Here is a 17,499-nt window from a genome sequence, read left to right on the forward strand (position 1 = left end):
CCATCTGTACTAAGGCCAAAAATCTCAATACTGCTGACAGCTAAAGCAGAGAGACTACTTAAAACACTTACAGAAAGAGAATTGCATTTTAGGAATGAAAAATCTCATTCCTATCTAAAATGCTGTTTGAATACAGTTAAGTCTCGTCCTTTTATTTGTGTTTTTCATGACCAGGCATATGAATATACCTCTCTTGTTAAATGGATTGGCAATGCTGAAAGAGAGCTTGCTGAGATGCTGCTGTTGCAGGGTTAAGGGAGAGATTATATCTTACCTGTGTGGAATCAGCTCTTGATGAGTTATGAAAATATTCTGCAGTCTCTTCTTTTTCCTTGAATCCAGGCATCTTCAGTCCAACTGGTACAGGAAGCAGCAGGAGTCAGAGGGATTGTCTGGTTTGGGCAATTTACAGGCTCATTTTAGGTGATTAAAATTGGTTGACAAGTACGTCAGTTTGCTCATCTTTAAAATGTTACTGATGTTCGTGGTCTTCTTGCTGGGCTTTTTTAAGAACCAAGAATTGAAAAAAAATCTGTGTATAGTGTCAGTGTTGGTTGTGCTTGGAACTGCAGAACTGGAAGAGGCAAAGATAACGCTTACTTTAATAATTGAAAATGGATTTGAACTACGCCTCCTAAGAAGAAAAAGGTGGAAAATTACATGTATTTCCTACCTAATCAGCTCTTACAGTTTCCCCAAGAGGCACACATGAGGTTTGGAAGCACAATTTTCATGTCTTTTCTCCAGCAGCCTTGTTTTATTTCACATTCAGTCAAGTGTCTGATGCTGAGGTAGGACCTGTGCTAAATGTGCTTTTGTTGCCTGTAAATAAGCTGGGAGATCTCAACCACCTCATGGTTTTATCAGCGCCCGCCGCGTGTGGCAGGCAGCATTCTTCTTTCAGTGAGGCAGCAATCAGTGTGCTGGTGTTTCCCATGGAAAAGATTGTTCCCTGGTAAGAGCTGTTCTCCAAGCCTATTCAGACCCAGAAAAGTCTGATGGGAATAGCAGAACTAATAATAGAAGTTGGACCTTTTTATTTTCCCTCTACAAGGTATGAATTTTGAAAAATTCACAGGAGGTCACAACAAGGTGTTTTTTGGCTTTCTTTTTGTGGGGATTTTTGGGGTTTTTTCTTTTAACCAGCTGATTACTGTTACAAATATATAGTATTCACTTGTTTTAGGAAAAACATGAAACCTAGGGGAGACGGTTTTTTGTTGGTGTTTTTTAATCTCCCAAAAATGCAGCGGTACCTAGAAAGATGCAATTGCATCTGAGAGAAAAGAGAAACAAACAGCAAATGCAGCCTGATATTGAAACAAGGGCAATGAAAAGCAACCAAAAGAAACGAGATTTGGGATTTTAATAAAATTACTCTCTCCCACAGGCTTATTCTAAGTCAGAATGTTCATATTTATGGATGAAAGCCTTAAAGATCTACTGTGTTACATGAAATTTAAAAAAGACCCAATGACTATGTATGCACAGTATTTCGTACAATAAGTATTCTCCATCTCTTTTGGCCCTTTTCAATTCAGTAGATGCCACAGAATATGTAGGTATCACTGTAGGATGGAAAATCACACTTTCATTATAAAGTTCACTGCTGCTGTTTACTTGTTTACTGTTAATTTCTGGATGTGCAGTTGGAGCTGCTTATTGAATGGTAACAAATCACCAGAAAAATAGGTATGTTACCATGAGCCCTAGCAAAAAAACCCAAAAGAAGCAGCTATATTTTGTGCAGGATTACATTCTAGGGGAATACATTATCATGTCATTTACTGAACCTAACAATTTTTTGTTGTCTCAGGAACTATTATGACCCTCAGCCAACTTTCCTAATTGAAAATTGAGAAAGTGTGAAATCCATCTAACTTCCTCTTTCCACATTCTTACTTCATTATAGTTTTTTAAAGAAGCTATTTTTCTCTGTAAATTCAGGGAATATACATCACACCAACACTATTGTTGGAAAGTAATTCAGTCAAAAGGTAGGAAAAGCAACTAGACCTGGTCGAAAATATTTCTGAGAGAACAGAGTAGGCCTGGATGGCCTGAATGCTGCACAACTCTGGAGAGAGTTCTTGCAGCTGAAAATGTGGCAGTGAGCAAGTGCCAGCTCCTCAGGTGTGCTGAGAGCTCTTTTCTGTGTAAGCAATCTTGCTGGCATTAGGCAATGCTGAAGGAGCAGATGTTTAAAATTTGTGTACTAAACACAGCATCCCTGCTTTGAAGCAGCAGAGAGGGAAGGCACATTAGAACTGAGCTGGCTGAATTATTGGCATGAGTGTGTTCCAAATCAGTATGTTCTCTCTTGAGTTTCCTGCCCAACATTTTATTTTTGTCTTAATTCAAGTGTTTTCGAATTTTTGGGGTTTATGACAGCATTACTCATGTGTTGAAACCTCTAAAGTCAGTTTTCTAACCTAGAACTGATTGATTTTTTGGTCTGTGAGAACTTTGGCCATTTTTATTTTCTCTTTAGATACATTTTGAAATGTTGACATTGTCTTTGAGATGAAAATTCTGTCTCTATGTGGCTTTAATGAGCAAGTTTTCTCTTCTTGTAGTAGCTCACAGTGGGAATGCTGCACCCTTAGTCTGCAGGGCAGGGGGTGCTCTCTCAATGGGAAGTTATTTGCTGCCCTCTGTCCTGCCTTCATCAAAGGTGTGTTCATTTTATACAGTAAATTATTCAAGCTGCACTGTGAAAACAGAGTAAATAATTTCCTTACAGGTTTTTTTATGCGTGTTATCATAGCATCTCCGTTCCTTACAAACATTAATGAAATGAACATCACAGAGCTCTTGTGATGAGTTTATTCCCATTTATGTTTAGGAAGTGAAGTAAGAAGATTAAAGGCAGTTTATGTAACTGGAAAAATGGGTGAGCTTTCAGGCATTTACAGGCTGTTTTTTTCTGCCTGTAGCAGGCAGTCTAATAAAAAAGAGAACACTTCCTCCTACAAATGCATCCTTAGGCAATGACAGTAACAGTAACAGTAACAATGCTGTTACAAATATTAAAGAATTATGGAGTGTTGACCAACTTTGGCTGCCTGGTGTGAGAAACATGGAATCCAGTCTTTTTTTCAAAGCATTTTTGAGGACAATGTGTTTTCCAGGTATGTCTCTCACTGGTCTCATTTGCAGCTGCAGCTACTCGGGTTCCTTGCTGATCTGTATACAGGTGTCCTGGGGTGGGTGGCTGGAAAATGAGAGCAGTGCAGCTTCCTGTGAAAGTTGTGATTTATGTGATCTGCCCTGTATCATGTGGAGTTCAGTGGCCATTTGCCAAGGATTGCTTTGCTCCCCTCAAACATGAATTTATCTTTCAATTTGCTCACTTTCTTTCCTCCTTTATTTCATAGCTTCCAACTTCTCTAATGGTGAAAGCGTGGGTATTAGTGACTTGTATAAATATCAAATTTACTTTGTCCTGTAATATGGCTATCCTCAGCACAAAGCGAGCCAACAGCCTCTGAATGTCTGTGCTGCTGGAGGACTGGAGATAAAGAGTGAGGAAATATGTGGCCATCAGAAATGGCAAGTCATGGAAAAATCAATAATCAGAAACTCCCCCAAGTTCTCACTATCCTTTTATAGCTAGACAGCAGCTCTTCTGTTTTCACACAACCTTTCAATCACCCAAGTAATGTTTTTGTAAATATCTGAGTGAAAGCTTTGAACTCAAGCCAAAGGAGGGACAGGAGAAATTGAGAAGTTAATGACAAATACTTGTGACAGACACACGTCATCAAGGTTCTACAATCCCAGATTTTTAGTGACATTTGGTGGAGGCACTAAGCTGCAGCACTAGCCCATTGGAAAACATTTTTTTAGAGATGTAATCAAATAGTAGGAAACTTTCTGTTCTGAGAGATAAACACATATGGTTAGATAAACAAGGTGGATTTCCATGGGTAGATATTTTTTGCTACATATGTGCTATTAAAAATGGAAATTTTTCACATTGTGGGCATATATGGTCTTACCTTGAGAACCACTGAAATAAACTCAACTATGTACTCCTCAAGGATAGCCCAGAGAGAAGCTGCTCACTGGTAAAATGTGACAAGGCTGTACATTTATTCCAGGTCTTTGGAATTTTTGCAGAGTACAAACAAGATAAGTTTTAAACAGCAACCAAGTACTGTCCTATTAAGCTCTTTTGTTTTAATGTGTGCTCAGCAGCAGTGCTTCACCTGACTGTGTTTGTCCCAAAACCTTTTGGTAGAATTAAAAAATATGCTCTAAGAAGTTGAATGTAGCATGTGAAAGTATAATTATGTTCAGATTCATTAAACCCTACATGATAATTAGCAGCATAGCCTGTTTGCCAGATAAGATATATTTTTACGGATGCCTTCAAGAATTTCTTCTCCATTCCACCTGGCCAAGTGTGGTGGCAGGAAGGAGAAGTTTCCCCTTTTGCAGTGATCAAACACCAGGATCTTTCTGGCCAGGTTCCTCAGAGACAGACTCACCAGAGCTTGCCAACACACTGTGATTTCTCAGCTGGTCAAGGGACAGGGAAGCAGAGAAGAGGAAACCCAGGTCAGAGAAAATCTGTTGAGAATTGTAATACATCCCCTTGGGTCCCACAGTGCGAGCAGAAAGCTGCTGATCCTGCATAAGCTAAGCCACATGATTTTCCTCTTTCCATCCTGGTAGAGGAAATGGAAAGCAAGTCCAAAAGCATGGGTAGTAAAGATTCCTGGCTGTCCTTTCAGTCCAGGGTCTGGTACTGGATTTGAACACTGCCAAGGCTGGAGTGTGTTGAGAAGCAGGACCTGTGAGGTACAAAGTCAGCTCTTGTTCCCCAGTGAGTTGTTTCTACTTTTCTACTTTCAGTTTAGAGCCTGAAATGCCATTTATTTAATGCTGTTTAAATAATGATTTATAAGCCTCCAAGCCAGCCGTGGTACAGCTTAATTACTGCTGTAATTTATGGATGCCACTGGCTACATAAACACTGCTGTAAATATAAAGGATGTCTCCCACAAATTTTACTCTGATACTTATTTGATACCATTCATTTTCCTTTCCTAACACATCTCTGTGTGTGAGTTGAGGCCACTTCAGCGATCCAGGTCATCCTGGTTCACTTTGCCAGGAGTAATTGGGTCTGGGAACTGAAAAGATCAAACGTCTGTTTTTCTTGCAAAGTATTTTAATTAAAATTTGAGTTTCCTTGAGCTTGGATGCAAACATCTGCATGAAGTGGCCCATTAAAAGGATTATTTGTATTTGGGCTTTTTTTGGTTATCTATTTGTTTTACTAGTTAATCGTCTCTTTTCTCCAGTTCATTTTGCCTTTGTGCTCACAGTAAGCAAGCAAACAAGATGGGAATAAATCATGCACTGTAACAGAGCCCAGCCATTCCCTGGGCTGCAGCTTTGCTATTTGTGTTCTCTAACCTATACAAGGAGCACGTATATATTGGTCTAATGCAAATCTGAGCTAATTCAAGCCCCGTCTCCACAGAGATGAATGAGCATGTAAATCTGCTGCTTTGTTTTGGAGGAATAGCTCCTGGAATTGCCTGATTCCCAGTTGCAACTGACTTATTTCAAATACTACAGTCAGTTGGCTTTGGGAGATTTGTGCCCCTAGGCTGCAACAAAAAACACCTGGGAAGACAAGTAGGTTCTCTTGAATGCCTTGGTTCCATTATAATTAGTGTTAATGCAGTTGTGTGCTTGGAAAAGTGAGTGCCTCTAAAAAGTTATAATTAATTGAGTAAACAGAACAACCCCATTGCCTACAATTACCACTCTTCTGAATCCTTGTGTGTCTCTGCAGCTGCTGAAGTAAAACATGGACATTGCTGAAAAGATTGCAGATAAACTGAGAGGGACATGAAAGCTGGTGCTAAACATGGGCTTCAAAACCATCTGTGGGCTAATTCAGAGAGATAAGAGTACTTCTGTATTTCAGTAGAACTTCAGGATCTTTTAAGAGTGTCATGATGTTGCTGACTCATGGAAGTGCTCTGGGACATGTCTCCTAACTTTTCTTTGCTTTGGGTGGTACTTCCAACAACAGGGTGCTATTCAGGCTTGCTGCACACCCCTAGGAGAAGGGATCACTTCCTGAGTTACCAGAGGCCCTTCTCACAGCTTTGTAGTGGTAATTTGCACATGACCTGAGCCCCAAGTGTCTGGCTTGGGGCTCAGGTCACTAAACAGTGCACTTCTCACTTGAGAAGTTTTGCACCTCACATAGGGAAGGCTCTCAGTGGTGTCTCTGAGGGTGCATTTTTTGTAGGAAGTTCAGCAAAGCCGAGGAAGATGCCGTCTCACTTCCTTAAACCCTCATCAAAGAGCCCACAGAAATTGTCAGCAGCCAGCTACAAGTTACTTAGACTATTTTTCCTGCAAAGCTTTTCCTCTGTAGTCATGCCTTGACCCAGACCAGAATACAAGGGCATTGTGCAGCCTGTATGTGACAAGCCAGAATTGCTCTAAGGAAGGGAAAAAATCGACCTGACAATAACACAGAGCACCTTTTTGAGGATATATCGTCCTTTATTAATAAAGTTTGGCATGTATTCCCCCCACTCCTGAATGATTTGCACCATAAAATAAGCTGGAAGAGAAATAGTGGTTGTTTTCCTACATGCTTCATTAATTTTTAGTTTTGGCAGGCAATATAAATAAAAATATCAAGTGCATATCTAATTGAATCGCCAGTGATTTCCAACTCCCTGTAGTACCAGAGAACATGATGTAGCTGCACTGTTTAGTGAGCACAGATGAGTTAGGCAAACAATGGCTCGCTCTGCCCAGAGGCCTTGGTTTAATCTGGAGCATTTATCCATTTAATATGAGACAGGGCAGTTATTGCTGCAGTGGGGAATTCACAGCACAGATCTCTTTGTTCTTCCAGGCTTGTCTTCCAGCAGTGACTGGAAGCATGTCTTGGCACATTCAGGAAAGTGTCAGTGAACTGCATCCACTGTCAGATTTTTGTGGAAGGAACTGGTGTTTCTCAAGTTTAGATTCCTCCACACACGCTGACTCCAGGATGTTACTGAAATAATTCCTGCCTCCTTCATGTGTCTGATCTAGAGCTTGGGCCTCTTTAAAAAGAAAGATTTTAAAAAAAAAAGAAGGCCTTGTCCTAAGTATCATCTCAAAGAACTTGGGATGAGAGAATTCCTTCAGTAAGGAAAGTGATACCGGTCAGGCTACTTGATATCTGACTTCTCAGCCGTCAAGGGAATCAAGTACCTCCAGAAAAGGATGGTTCTTAGAGAAAATTGCTCAGGGTCATTTCTGAGTGGATGATATTGACCTCTAATTGTAATGTGTGATGACCTCATTTCATAAGAGCTGTCTCCTTTGCACATTGCTGGATGTCTTTTGCTGCTTAGCACAGGTAAAATGAACTGGTGCCCTCTGTCTCTTGGTGGATGTAGTCTGTGTGAGCTCATGGAAGTGCAGGAGCAGGAGTAGGCATAGAAGAGAAAAAAAATTACCAGAAGAGGCTGAACTGTTTTCTCTCCTGCAGAGACTATGACAACACAATTCATCCAAAGCAAAGGCAATGCATGTTTCCAGAAGAGCATGATGAAAGCTTGTGCTCTTTTTAAGTCCTGTAGCCATGTTTACTCCTGAGCTAGACAGAGAGGATATCAGCTTTCAGGACTGTCAGTGCAGCAGTAAATCCACACACAATTAAAAACCTATCACGTGTATTGCATTGTTCTTGAGAAATACCAGAGCAAGATGCAGGATTTAAGCCCTCCAGAGATCAAAGCTGCCTTCCATATTATAGCACCTGAAAGGCCTGAGGAACTGAAATTCTCTATTAGGTGGACTATTAGACAAGATTAAATAGGTCAAAAAATCATCAAGTATCGAATTGAGAAGATTTCACACGGTGTTCGTCTCTTCAGTGTTATGCAGTATGCTGTAACCCGTTGGTTGAAAGAAAGGTAATTTGGTTGTCTGAAGTGCTTTTGTTGTTTTTCTTCTTTTTCTCTAGGATCTGCCTCTCTCTCAAAAATGGCTCTGGAGGGTTCCTTCAGCTGCTGGAATGGAACAGTGATCAGGCTGGGGCAGGCGTGTGACTTCATCCAGGACTGTGCTGAGGGAGAAGATGAGGGAGATATGTGCAGTGAGTAAATCCTAACACCCAGGTTGTACCATCCTTTTCCAGAAGCATTGATTGGTTTGAACTTTAATGTCTGAGACTTCACTAACAGACTCATTTGTGGCTATCAAAAGACCTGTATCCCCCATAGCAGATGCCATTTCCTGGATGTCTGCCTGGAGTGCACCATTTGATATTTCTGGGCTCACCTACATCAGTTCTGCAGCAGCTTCTTAACATGCTCTCGATGCTTCATCCCTTCCAGTGTCCTGATCAAAAATGCAAAGGAAGTATAGCCTGAAATAGCTAGGTGCCTTACAGAATTATGAAATGTGTAGTTGGTTAGAGCCTTTAATCAAAATGTAGTGCAGCATGTGGCAGAGGGAGAGAGGAAGGAGAAAACTTCTAAGATGAAAAATGAGTAGAGCCAGTTGCTTGTCTTTGACCACCTCCTGTGTCTTTGTAATTCCTCTGGATTTCTACCCACTCTTCAGGAGTCAATAGTCCAATAACATACAGCAGAAGATAGATAGCAGCCCGAGTTTTCTAAGAACTTGCTGTGCCTGAGTACTTTCAAAAATGTGCTGTGGAACTTGGACAGTTTAGGACGTTCCTTTGACCGTCTTGAAGGTGCCTTATCATTTTTCTATACCTCTGTACATTCCACCTCCAGCATCCTCCCATCTGTCAGCCTGCAAATAGTTAGGAGTGGTGGATTGTCAGCTGTATCGTTGTCTACAGGGCAAATATATCAAGAAAAACAAATATTGAGAGTTTATTATTCAAAGTGTATGTGCCACAGATGATCTAGCCTGTGGGCTGTTACAATAGAACTGGATTGATTTGGTATGTAAAAACATGTTTTGTGTTTCTAGCAAGAACTTAACATGAGTGATATCCAACTTCTAGCAGATTTTACTTCTGCTAATAAAGAAATAAAGTTACGGACTTTAAACCAATGTGAAGAACATTGGTTTGACCTGGAATCATCTAGGAAACTAGTTAAAAGCTTAAAATTACAAGCTTCTCCATCATTTTAGATATTGTTACAATTTGAAATTATATTCTTTAATGACCCACTCAGTGGACATTAAATTCACAGGAACGGTGTCAGCACTGTGGACTTGCAGCTTCTTAGAACCAATAATGCTTCATATTAGTAATATTGAAACCTTATTTCCATCTAAGACATTTAAAATGGAACTCTAAAACATCATAATGGCATTTCTGTTGTGTTCTACTCTATAATTTAAAAAAGGTCGAATGCATTTTCCTTTCATTGTAAGCAGAGAAACATTATTTACCCTCAACTGTATGCTCAGACACACTTTGGTGCCCATGTGCCATAAATGGCTCTGCCTTGTGGGAGTAATCCCAGGGAGAAGGGCAGAGGTCAGAAGGTGCAGTTGTACTGATCATGGATGTAAATTAAATATCACTTGGGATGGGGCAGGCCTGGAGGAACATGCTTGCCTGGTATTTTCAGAGCCTGGGTGCAATGGTGGCAGGTCTGTTGTTCGTATTCACATATCAGGAGGGTGGCTCTGCTTTTGCCCCTTGCTGCCATCCTGTAGGAATGGTGAGCCCAGTGGAAAAGCAGCCAATGGCTCTCTGGCATGTGCTGTCCACAGGTCTTGGTTTGGTTGTCTTTTCTCCCTCCATTCATCTGTAGCTGTTTCCACAAGGCAACATGGCACTTGCAGCTGTGTTGGCAAAGGAATGTACTGAGAGTGTCGGTGAGAAAATGTAAAAAGCAGAAGATATTAAGGCAGCTGTTTAGCAGAGCAGCACTCCCAGCTTAAGGAGACCACATGCCTTGCATTCACCCATAAGTTCTGGAAATGAGAGTTCTTACTTCCAGCCAAAAGGTCCAAAAAGCACTGTCTTCCACTCCAGGAACAAAAAAGCATGGCTTGCCTGAACAGGAGCCCAGGCTGTGGATATGCCTGCTTATCCACCCACAAGCCTGCTCAGTTCTGTGGCTGATCCTTCTGCTTTTGCTTCTTTACAGTGCTGAATATTGTTGGCATAAGGTTTCTTGCACAAAACAGAGAAGTGATCTAATGTTTGAGGTGTCAGATATATCTGAGTGGCAGCCTAACACAAAACATATGTCATCTTTCAGCATTTTAGTTGTCATTTTACTCCTGAGCAACACGGATATTTTCATCAGCTTTTTGCAAGTGTGGTAAAAAGTGATTCAGATTTATCAAGCAGAGAAAAGGGTTTCCCAAATGGTTGTGCTTAGACAAAAGAGCTGTCAGAAAAAAGATGAGCTATGCTCAAAACTGAGGCGAGATGTTTTAAAAATGCCATTATCAAAGGTTTCTATCTTTGAGCTTCAAGGAGGTGTTGGTTTTTTTGCCTTTCACAGTCTTTCAGCTTTACAGGCTTTACAATAAAACTGATTGGTTTTATTATGATTTTAATTTTTTTTCCCTAATAATTTGAATTTTGTTCCTGTCTTAGCTGAAAAAGATCACTCTACAGCCTGCTGTTTGCTAACATCTCTTTACTTATTAATGGCCAATGAAACGTCATGGTGCTTGTTCTGCCTTGCAACCAATTAGTCTGTGTAGAAATTGTAAAACCAGAGAGGAATGACCCCTAGAGAAAAGCATGTTTGAGTCATAATCAGATATCCTTGCAGGAGTAAAAGACAGCTTCAAAGAGGGAGATGAGGGATGAGAGGGATGAGCTGCACGTGTTTGTTGATTCAGGATCAGACACACAGATTCACCAGCCTGATGGAAGTGCCTCACTAGAAATTATTTTGCATAGCATACACTGCAGACACACATTATTACTTCAGATAGCACTGGTGGGGTGTCTCTGCTGGTAAATTCATGCCTTTCCAGATACAGAAACTGCACGTGGCAGCCATGGCAGGCTGTGACTCAAGGTTTCTGCTGAATTCACGAAATATATATTCCTCTATAAAAGTACTTTTTTTTAATGGTGTAATAGCTGGAGTTGGGTGTCTCTGAAGAGCAACCTTGAACAAGTCCCTGGCTGATTGTACTCAAACAATCTGAATTCCCCAGCCTTCATGTGACTGGACCAGTTGTCCCCATATGAGGCTCTGGGAGCTCTTCCCATTCATTATTGTGTCCCTTGCTTGCCTCTAGGTAGGATGTTTCTTATTTCCAAGGTTGCAGCTTCTGTTAATGAAGCCCTTATCTTCTGTCTTGAACCAGCTCTAGGGTTTTCTCGTATTTGACTGAGTGGAAAGTTCAGCATATCTGGTGAAAGTTCACAGCTTGTGCCCTAAGCTTCAGCAAATTTATCTGTTAATGCTAAGCAACAAATTCCATATAAGTAGTTTACCAAATCACTCAACATATGGATAGAACTTTCTGCAAAAAAACCCAACAAATTTTCTCTTCTTGTAGTAAACACATATAATATACATTGTGTGGTACAAGACAGACACAAAACCTCAAATTATTTACTAACATAGATGGGTGGAGCTCTGTTTTACAGAAAGGGTGAATTTCTTTTAGCAGTTTTGTACTTCTCTTTTTAATTAAGAGTGTCTGGAATTTTGGTTAAATTATCTTTCATTGCAGGGCAGCAAGTCAGGGCAAAAGCCAAATCTTTACTGAAAAGGGATGCATGTAAATCTATTTAGTCCAAAACTATTTTACTTTCTGTGACATATTCAGAAAAAAAGATTCATCCTTGGAAAATATTGGCTAATCAGTCCAAGCATGTTAGGCAAGTAATTGATATATTCTAAAAATGGTAACATTTCAAATAATGGAGGTGCCAGTAGTATATTTATTATCTAGAGACCCAGAACTTATAAGAATCACTCAGGTTACAATTAACCCAGAACTGGTTATTCTGTGAATTTGAACCCATATTTTCTATTTACATGAAGAGTTTCCAAGCTTGTGGTCTGGAGTTCTGGTCTAGTTCAGAAGAAAATGATTACCCAAGTCTCTCCTGAGGTTGCACTTCCATGTTTTATGAATTTTAGCTGGAACAGGAAGTAATGTCCTCTTTGTCTTTCAAATAAATCTCATAATCACTCGGTTATAGGGTAATTTTCACTCTGCTTCATTGAATATTTAAGGATGTGAAGCACCTTAGCAGGTGAGATAAGGAAGACAAGTGTCTGGTTCCTGAAAGGAGGGGCTCAGCCTGTGGTGGGAGGACTGCATGCACACATCAGTCCAAAGGCCAGATGGCAGCTAGAACAGGAACCTTTAAAGTTTGACTTTCTGATAATGTGGATGAGTGACCAAAAAAAGCATTGATAATCAATGTTGCAGTGGCCAGTTTGCTTTCCAGGCAAAAATGTGTGAAGAAATCGTGGGATTGGTTTTTATCCAGATACAGCCCAGCAGAGTCCTCCTGCAAGCAAAATGATGATGTAGCCACCTGTTGCCAGGCCATGCTATGCTCTTAAGGTTCCTGTCTTGCATGCACTAATCCTTCTGCTTCTTTCTTTATCAAAAGCTGTACTTATAGAAATGAATTCTAACCTCTGGCAGTTTTGAGCTCAGCAAAGCCATCTGCCATTAAAGGATAACTCTGCTGGCTGTTGAAAAGTATTTTCTCTTTTTATGCTTCATTCCTGGTAGAAATTGGCTGGCCAACTTTGCTAGCATAGAAGAATAATTGAAACCAACTCATGTTTAAGATTCATGTGATTCTTTAAATTGAGTAGCTGATCTGTTTGGCTTCTGAAATTTCCTCCTAAACTTGGTAAAGGTCCATACATAGAGTGGTCTTTAATGATTTTTTTCTTTATAATACCAGTTTGGAATTTCACCCAGAAGTTTAAACTGTAGTATCTGGTTAACTTACACCTAGTTTTGAAGCAAGAGATGACTTCATCTGCTTCATAAATTGTATCAGTTACTAATTCTCTATTATTAATGGATGAAAAATCTGGCAAAAGAAAAAGAACTTATTTAGATTTTTCTTAAAAGGTATTTAATTCTGAAGGGTAAAGAACAAGTTTAGCATCCAACAGCTTTTCCCTGCTTGCCCACCCACATAAAAGGAGAGACTCTTGCATTCTCAGGGTGCTTCAGTTTCACTGGACTACTCTGTTCTGCATCTCATACCCACAAGTTGTATGTTAATCTTACTAAGGCCTAAATCTTCTGAGGTTTCTGTCACTGGCATTAATATCCAAAATGGCAGGTTTCAGTAGAAGTAATCCCTGCCCTCTAATTTCCATGATTTTCCAATAAAGTCAGAGCAGCTTCCCCTCATCAGTGCAGTGTCTCTGCTAATGTGAGTTTGAGTCACAAACACATGAAATGGAGAAGTACAGGCTGGAGAGAAGTGGTACCCAAAGAGGTCTCTGTGGAGTGCCAACACATGGAATCACAGGTGCTGTACATATTCAAGGTAAGAAAGAGCAGCAAAGAAAATGCACCCAGGGCATGAGACATCTGAAAACTCATAAAACATTAATTTGGGGAAAGGGAATGAAATATTCTGTGAAAGTAATAGCTTTTTATTTATGCCCTTACTCGTTCATCGACAGTGAGCTTTTCCTGGCCTTCAGGCAGGGATTGCTACTTAGATGACTCCTCCTGCTGCTCTGACTTGTTTACATCATCCTAGATAGCAAATGGCCATGACATGAATTCAGTTGGACACCGAGCCAAGCTGTTTCTGTGGGAATTCAGGGCACATTATAATTTGTCATTTTCTTTGTATCCCAGCCTCAGGCTGCGCAATGAAATATAATCAAGTTCTGCAGAGGGGTGAAACACAGGGAAGTAACTCTCTGCTTAACAGCTTCACATTTAAAGACTAGGGCTGAATGAATTTAGAGGTTTTTAAAAGGAAAAAACTTGAAAAAGCCCTAACTTCAGTACAGGTTTTGATTTTTTCATAACAGGTTTAGATGGTTGCCCAAAATACCACTAAAATGTGGCTCTTTCTTCGATGTCAGGTTCCAGGTCTAAAACTAGCCCTACTAAAAAGCTACAGATAGAGGATCTGTTTCACTTTCCTCTGACAAGTGAGTTGTGATTCAGGGTCTCATAAAATCAAATGTTTGTGGTCTAGATGCTGCAGTTGTGGTGTTCCACAGCTGTTTTCTCTGGGTACACCAAGGAACACCTGCATGTGCCAATGACAGTCAATTGCCTTTTGAGGTGTGTGAGTCAAAGCTGGGGTCCTGTGAGCAGGTATTTTATAGATCTGAAATCTCAGCTAGAGGGATCTGCTGGTACTTAAACATTTTGAATTATCTGAAGCTTGAATACTGGTGCCTCATTGTCTGACAGCCTTTCTGTAGATATATAATTTCAGAGGGAAAAGAAATTAATAATCACAACAAATTATGTGTTCAAGAGCCTCTTCTTCTCATAGAGGAGTTAATGAAATTACTGGTATCATTTGGCTAGAAGATTCTCTTGCTTTAGAAGTTCATGGTCTATCCTACTGCTTGTAAGTGAAGAAATTTTTATTCTGACTTTATCAAGCAGCTAAAAGTAAAAAAAAAAATATCCTGGATGTGTGTTTCCACATGAAATTTCATTTTTATCTTTCAATTTTTAACATATTTCATGTGTCATTCTCCTTTCTTGGAGCAAAAGGAGCAATACTTTGCACCCCCTGTAAGCAGAACTTGGAGTTGTAGGTAGATTTATAAATAGAAGGCATGAGATAACCTTCTGCTTTGAATGGGACTACTATTGCTATAAAACTGGCAAATTTCAAGGCAAAAAACTAATGGAGCTCTTATTGTTTGGAGCTGGAAGTGAAATCCTAAACTAGAGACAGAATGAGTGGGCTTCAAAGCCTGGAAGTATGGATTAAAATAAACTATCCTCTTTCATCTCACGGAAGAGACTCACAGGTGAAAAAAGTGAGGCACAAAAGGATTCAGTGTTTTACCTGAGGCCACATCAGTGCTCACAGAGAGAAGAGATCATGTTGCTCAGCTGGGCTGAGTAGAAACCTGGACTGTAAGGGAGGGAATCTTGTAGGAAATTTATCCCTCTCCCAGATTTCCCCCTGTGGGGCTGCAGAAGCATCTCCAAGATGTGACCTTGAGCGAGCTGATACCTGCAGAGTGAGAGCCCAGGCATGTAGGAGACCCCATGGTGTGCAGTGAGATGTGTCCTCTCGTTGAGTTTTGTCAAGGTTGTTGGGAGTCACTTAGCCACGATCTGGGGGTTGCTGCCCTCTGCTCCTCCCTCCCTGTGGTCAGGCACGGGTGCAATTCCACGCGAAAGGATTGAGGAGCTGGGAGTGTCCTGGTTGGAACAGTCACTGCAGCTCCTGTGTGAGCCCAGGAGCCTCCTCCTCAGCTCACTGCCTTCTTCTGTCTGTGTGCCTTTCCCTCTTGCAGGAAAGCTTCCCTCTGGCTTTTACTGCTCGTTCGAAGAAGGGGATTGTGGCTGGACGCCAGGCTCCTCTGCATCCCATCCTTCTCCATGGCGGATCGGAAGCCCGGAGCACAAGCGCTTCCCTTCCATAGAAGGTGTGTGAGAGTAAACAGTAAGTGTAGAGCACAAGCAGCAGAGAGCAGAAATGATACACACATGGTGAGGAGAGGGAATGAAACACAAGGCAAGTTTACCAGTGAAGCATATCACAGATTTCCACTCTCAAATGCCATCTTTCCACCCTGAGCGCTTTGAGCAAAAGACTGTCCTGCTCCCTTTTCATCTTGAGGGTACAAAGAGGTACCTGAGTCTCCACCACTGGCACCAGATACAGATCGTGAGCCCTTCTAAAAAACTTTATACCAAATGTTCATCTGTCTGACCCTTTACCATACTGATCTGGTTATTTGCTTTCTGATTTTCCTATTTATTTTCTCTATTTTTCTGTACTGCTAGTTTTTTCCCCTGCTCACATCCTAATTTTTCTTGTCTTTGCTTCATGAGTTGCAAAGATCCCTTGAGCTGCCCTTTTATGTACAATTACTATGTACTTGGTTCTCCTACCTAAATGCCAGTATCTAATCCTTCTCATACAAACAGTTGAAGGCTTAAGCTGCTGAGAGAAAACCCAATACTGCCCTTGTTCCTCTTGTTTACAGAAATTATTCAAGCAGCAAAGAGCTGTAGCTGTATTTTTATTTGGTTTTGGTCAAGATAAATTCTTTTCTTCCAAGTTACTTTTCGTTCATAAAAGACACACTTTATTATTTGCCTTTCAAGGAGGATGAATTTAAAGTCATGGAGCAACAGAAGGTAGCAGTGGGGGGAAGGTGGACAGGCTCATGTGGTTACTGACTATGTTTGTTAGGTAGGGGAAGCTGCATCCCTAAGAAATGGAAAAAGCCTTCTGCTCCCTGGAATTCCACCGTGGTAGGAGCCAGCTAACAAAGGCTTGGGGCAAGTTTCACAAATCCTGAAACCCAAAGGTGAGTGCTGCAGTTTGACCTTCTTCCTTCTCTTCCATCCAGGTTGTGCACTCCTCCTTAACACCAGCAAGGCACCAGCAGTAGCAAAGACTGTCATGACCAGCACGACATTTCCAGCTCCTTTGAGAAACTCCCCCTGTGAGGCAAGTCATAATGTTTTCTTTTCTTGTGTAATTTACAGAGCTTTTTTTGTGTGTTTGACTCAGGCTTTCAAATATAGGTACTAGGTCAGTAGCAAGGCAACCACTATCTCTGGTTTTATTTTCTATAAAATATACTTATTTATGCCCACTGTGCAGGGGAAAGATATGGTTATCTGCTTGAATGCCACAAAATGTGCTTTGAAAAACATGTCATTTCCTGTCCTCATTGCATCACATGATGTATTACAATCTTCATAATTAGGTGTGTATGCTGTAAGAATAGGGCAGCCAGCATTACATAAACACAGAGAGGAAGAATCTTTTTGCATGAACAAGCATTACATTTGCAACATCCAAGACAGAATAGGCTTCAGGACTGCCCCTGAGCCATTCAGAAAAGGCAGTACATGGTTTCTCTAGCACAGCTGGGATTTGGGCTGGCAGCTCTTCCTGCTCCTGCAATTCAAAACTACCAGTCCTCGTGTAGACCTCGTGCACAGGACTGCTGAAGTTAGCAGCAGCAGAGAGAAATTAATCCAGAATGGAGCCAGGTTCATATTCAAGCAGAAAAACTATTGACAGTCGCAAGACATCAGCTTAAGCAAGTACATCAAGTCTTGCCAGACAACCTTTCTCATGCTTGTCATTTCTCAGTTAGTTGTATTTAACCCTTAAAGTGCAGCTTCAGGAAAATTACCTGTCTGTATCTTCTTATTCTGTAGCTTCACAGATTGTAGGATCACTGATAAGATTTATTTCTGACTTATGGCTTTGAATCATGCCTAGTGAGTTAAAGTATTTCACATCTTCACACTCAGAAATCTCCTGTAAGCTTCTGGATCCTGGAGCAAAGGGATTTAGGAAAACTGATACTAATGAAGCGCAGCTGTTTGTTGGTT

At 40.8% G+C, this 17,499-nt stretch overlaps 1 protein-coding gene across 4 annotated transcripts in view; it reads left to right on the forward strand.

Annotated features, from left to right (window-relative positions):
• Positions 1 to 17,499, forward strand: part of ALK (ALK receptor tyrosine kinase) — a 305,573-nt gene that overhangs the window by 219,290 nt on the left and 68,784 nt on the right. For all 4 annotated transcript variants that reach the window (XM_064415113.1, XM_064415114.1, XM_064415115.1 and 1 more), the window contains 3 exons: positions 8,000 to 8,131; positions 15,435 to 15,566; positions 16,500 to 16,600. In XM_064415113.1, coding sequence (XP_064271183.1) covers positions 8,000 to 8,131; positions 15,435 to 15,566; positions 16,500 to 16,600 — 365 coding nt within the window. The remainder of the gene's footprint in view (positions 1 to 7,999; positions 8,132 to 15,434; positions 15,567 to 16,499; positions 16,601 to 17,499) is intronic.

The sequence above is a fragment of the Passer domesticus genome, chromosome 3, assembly GCF_036417665.1.
Source record: "Passer domesticus isolate bPasDom1 chromosome 3, bPasDom1.hap1, whole genome shotgun sequence".
In the NCBI taxonomy this organism is placed as follows: Eukaryota; Metazoa; Chordata; class Aves; order Passeriformes; family Passeridae; genus Passer; species Passer domesticus.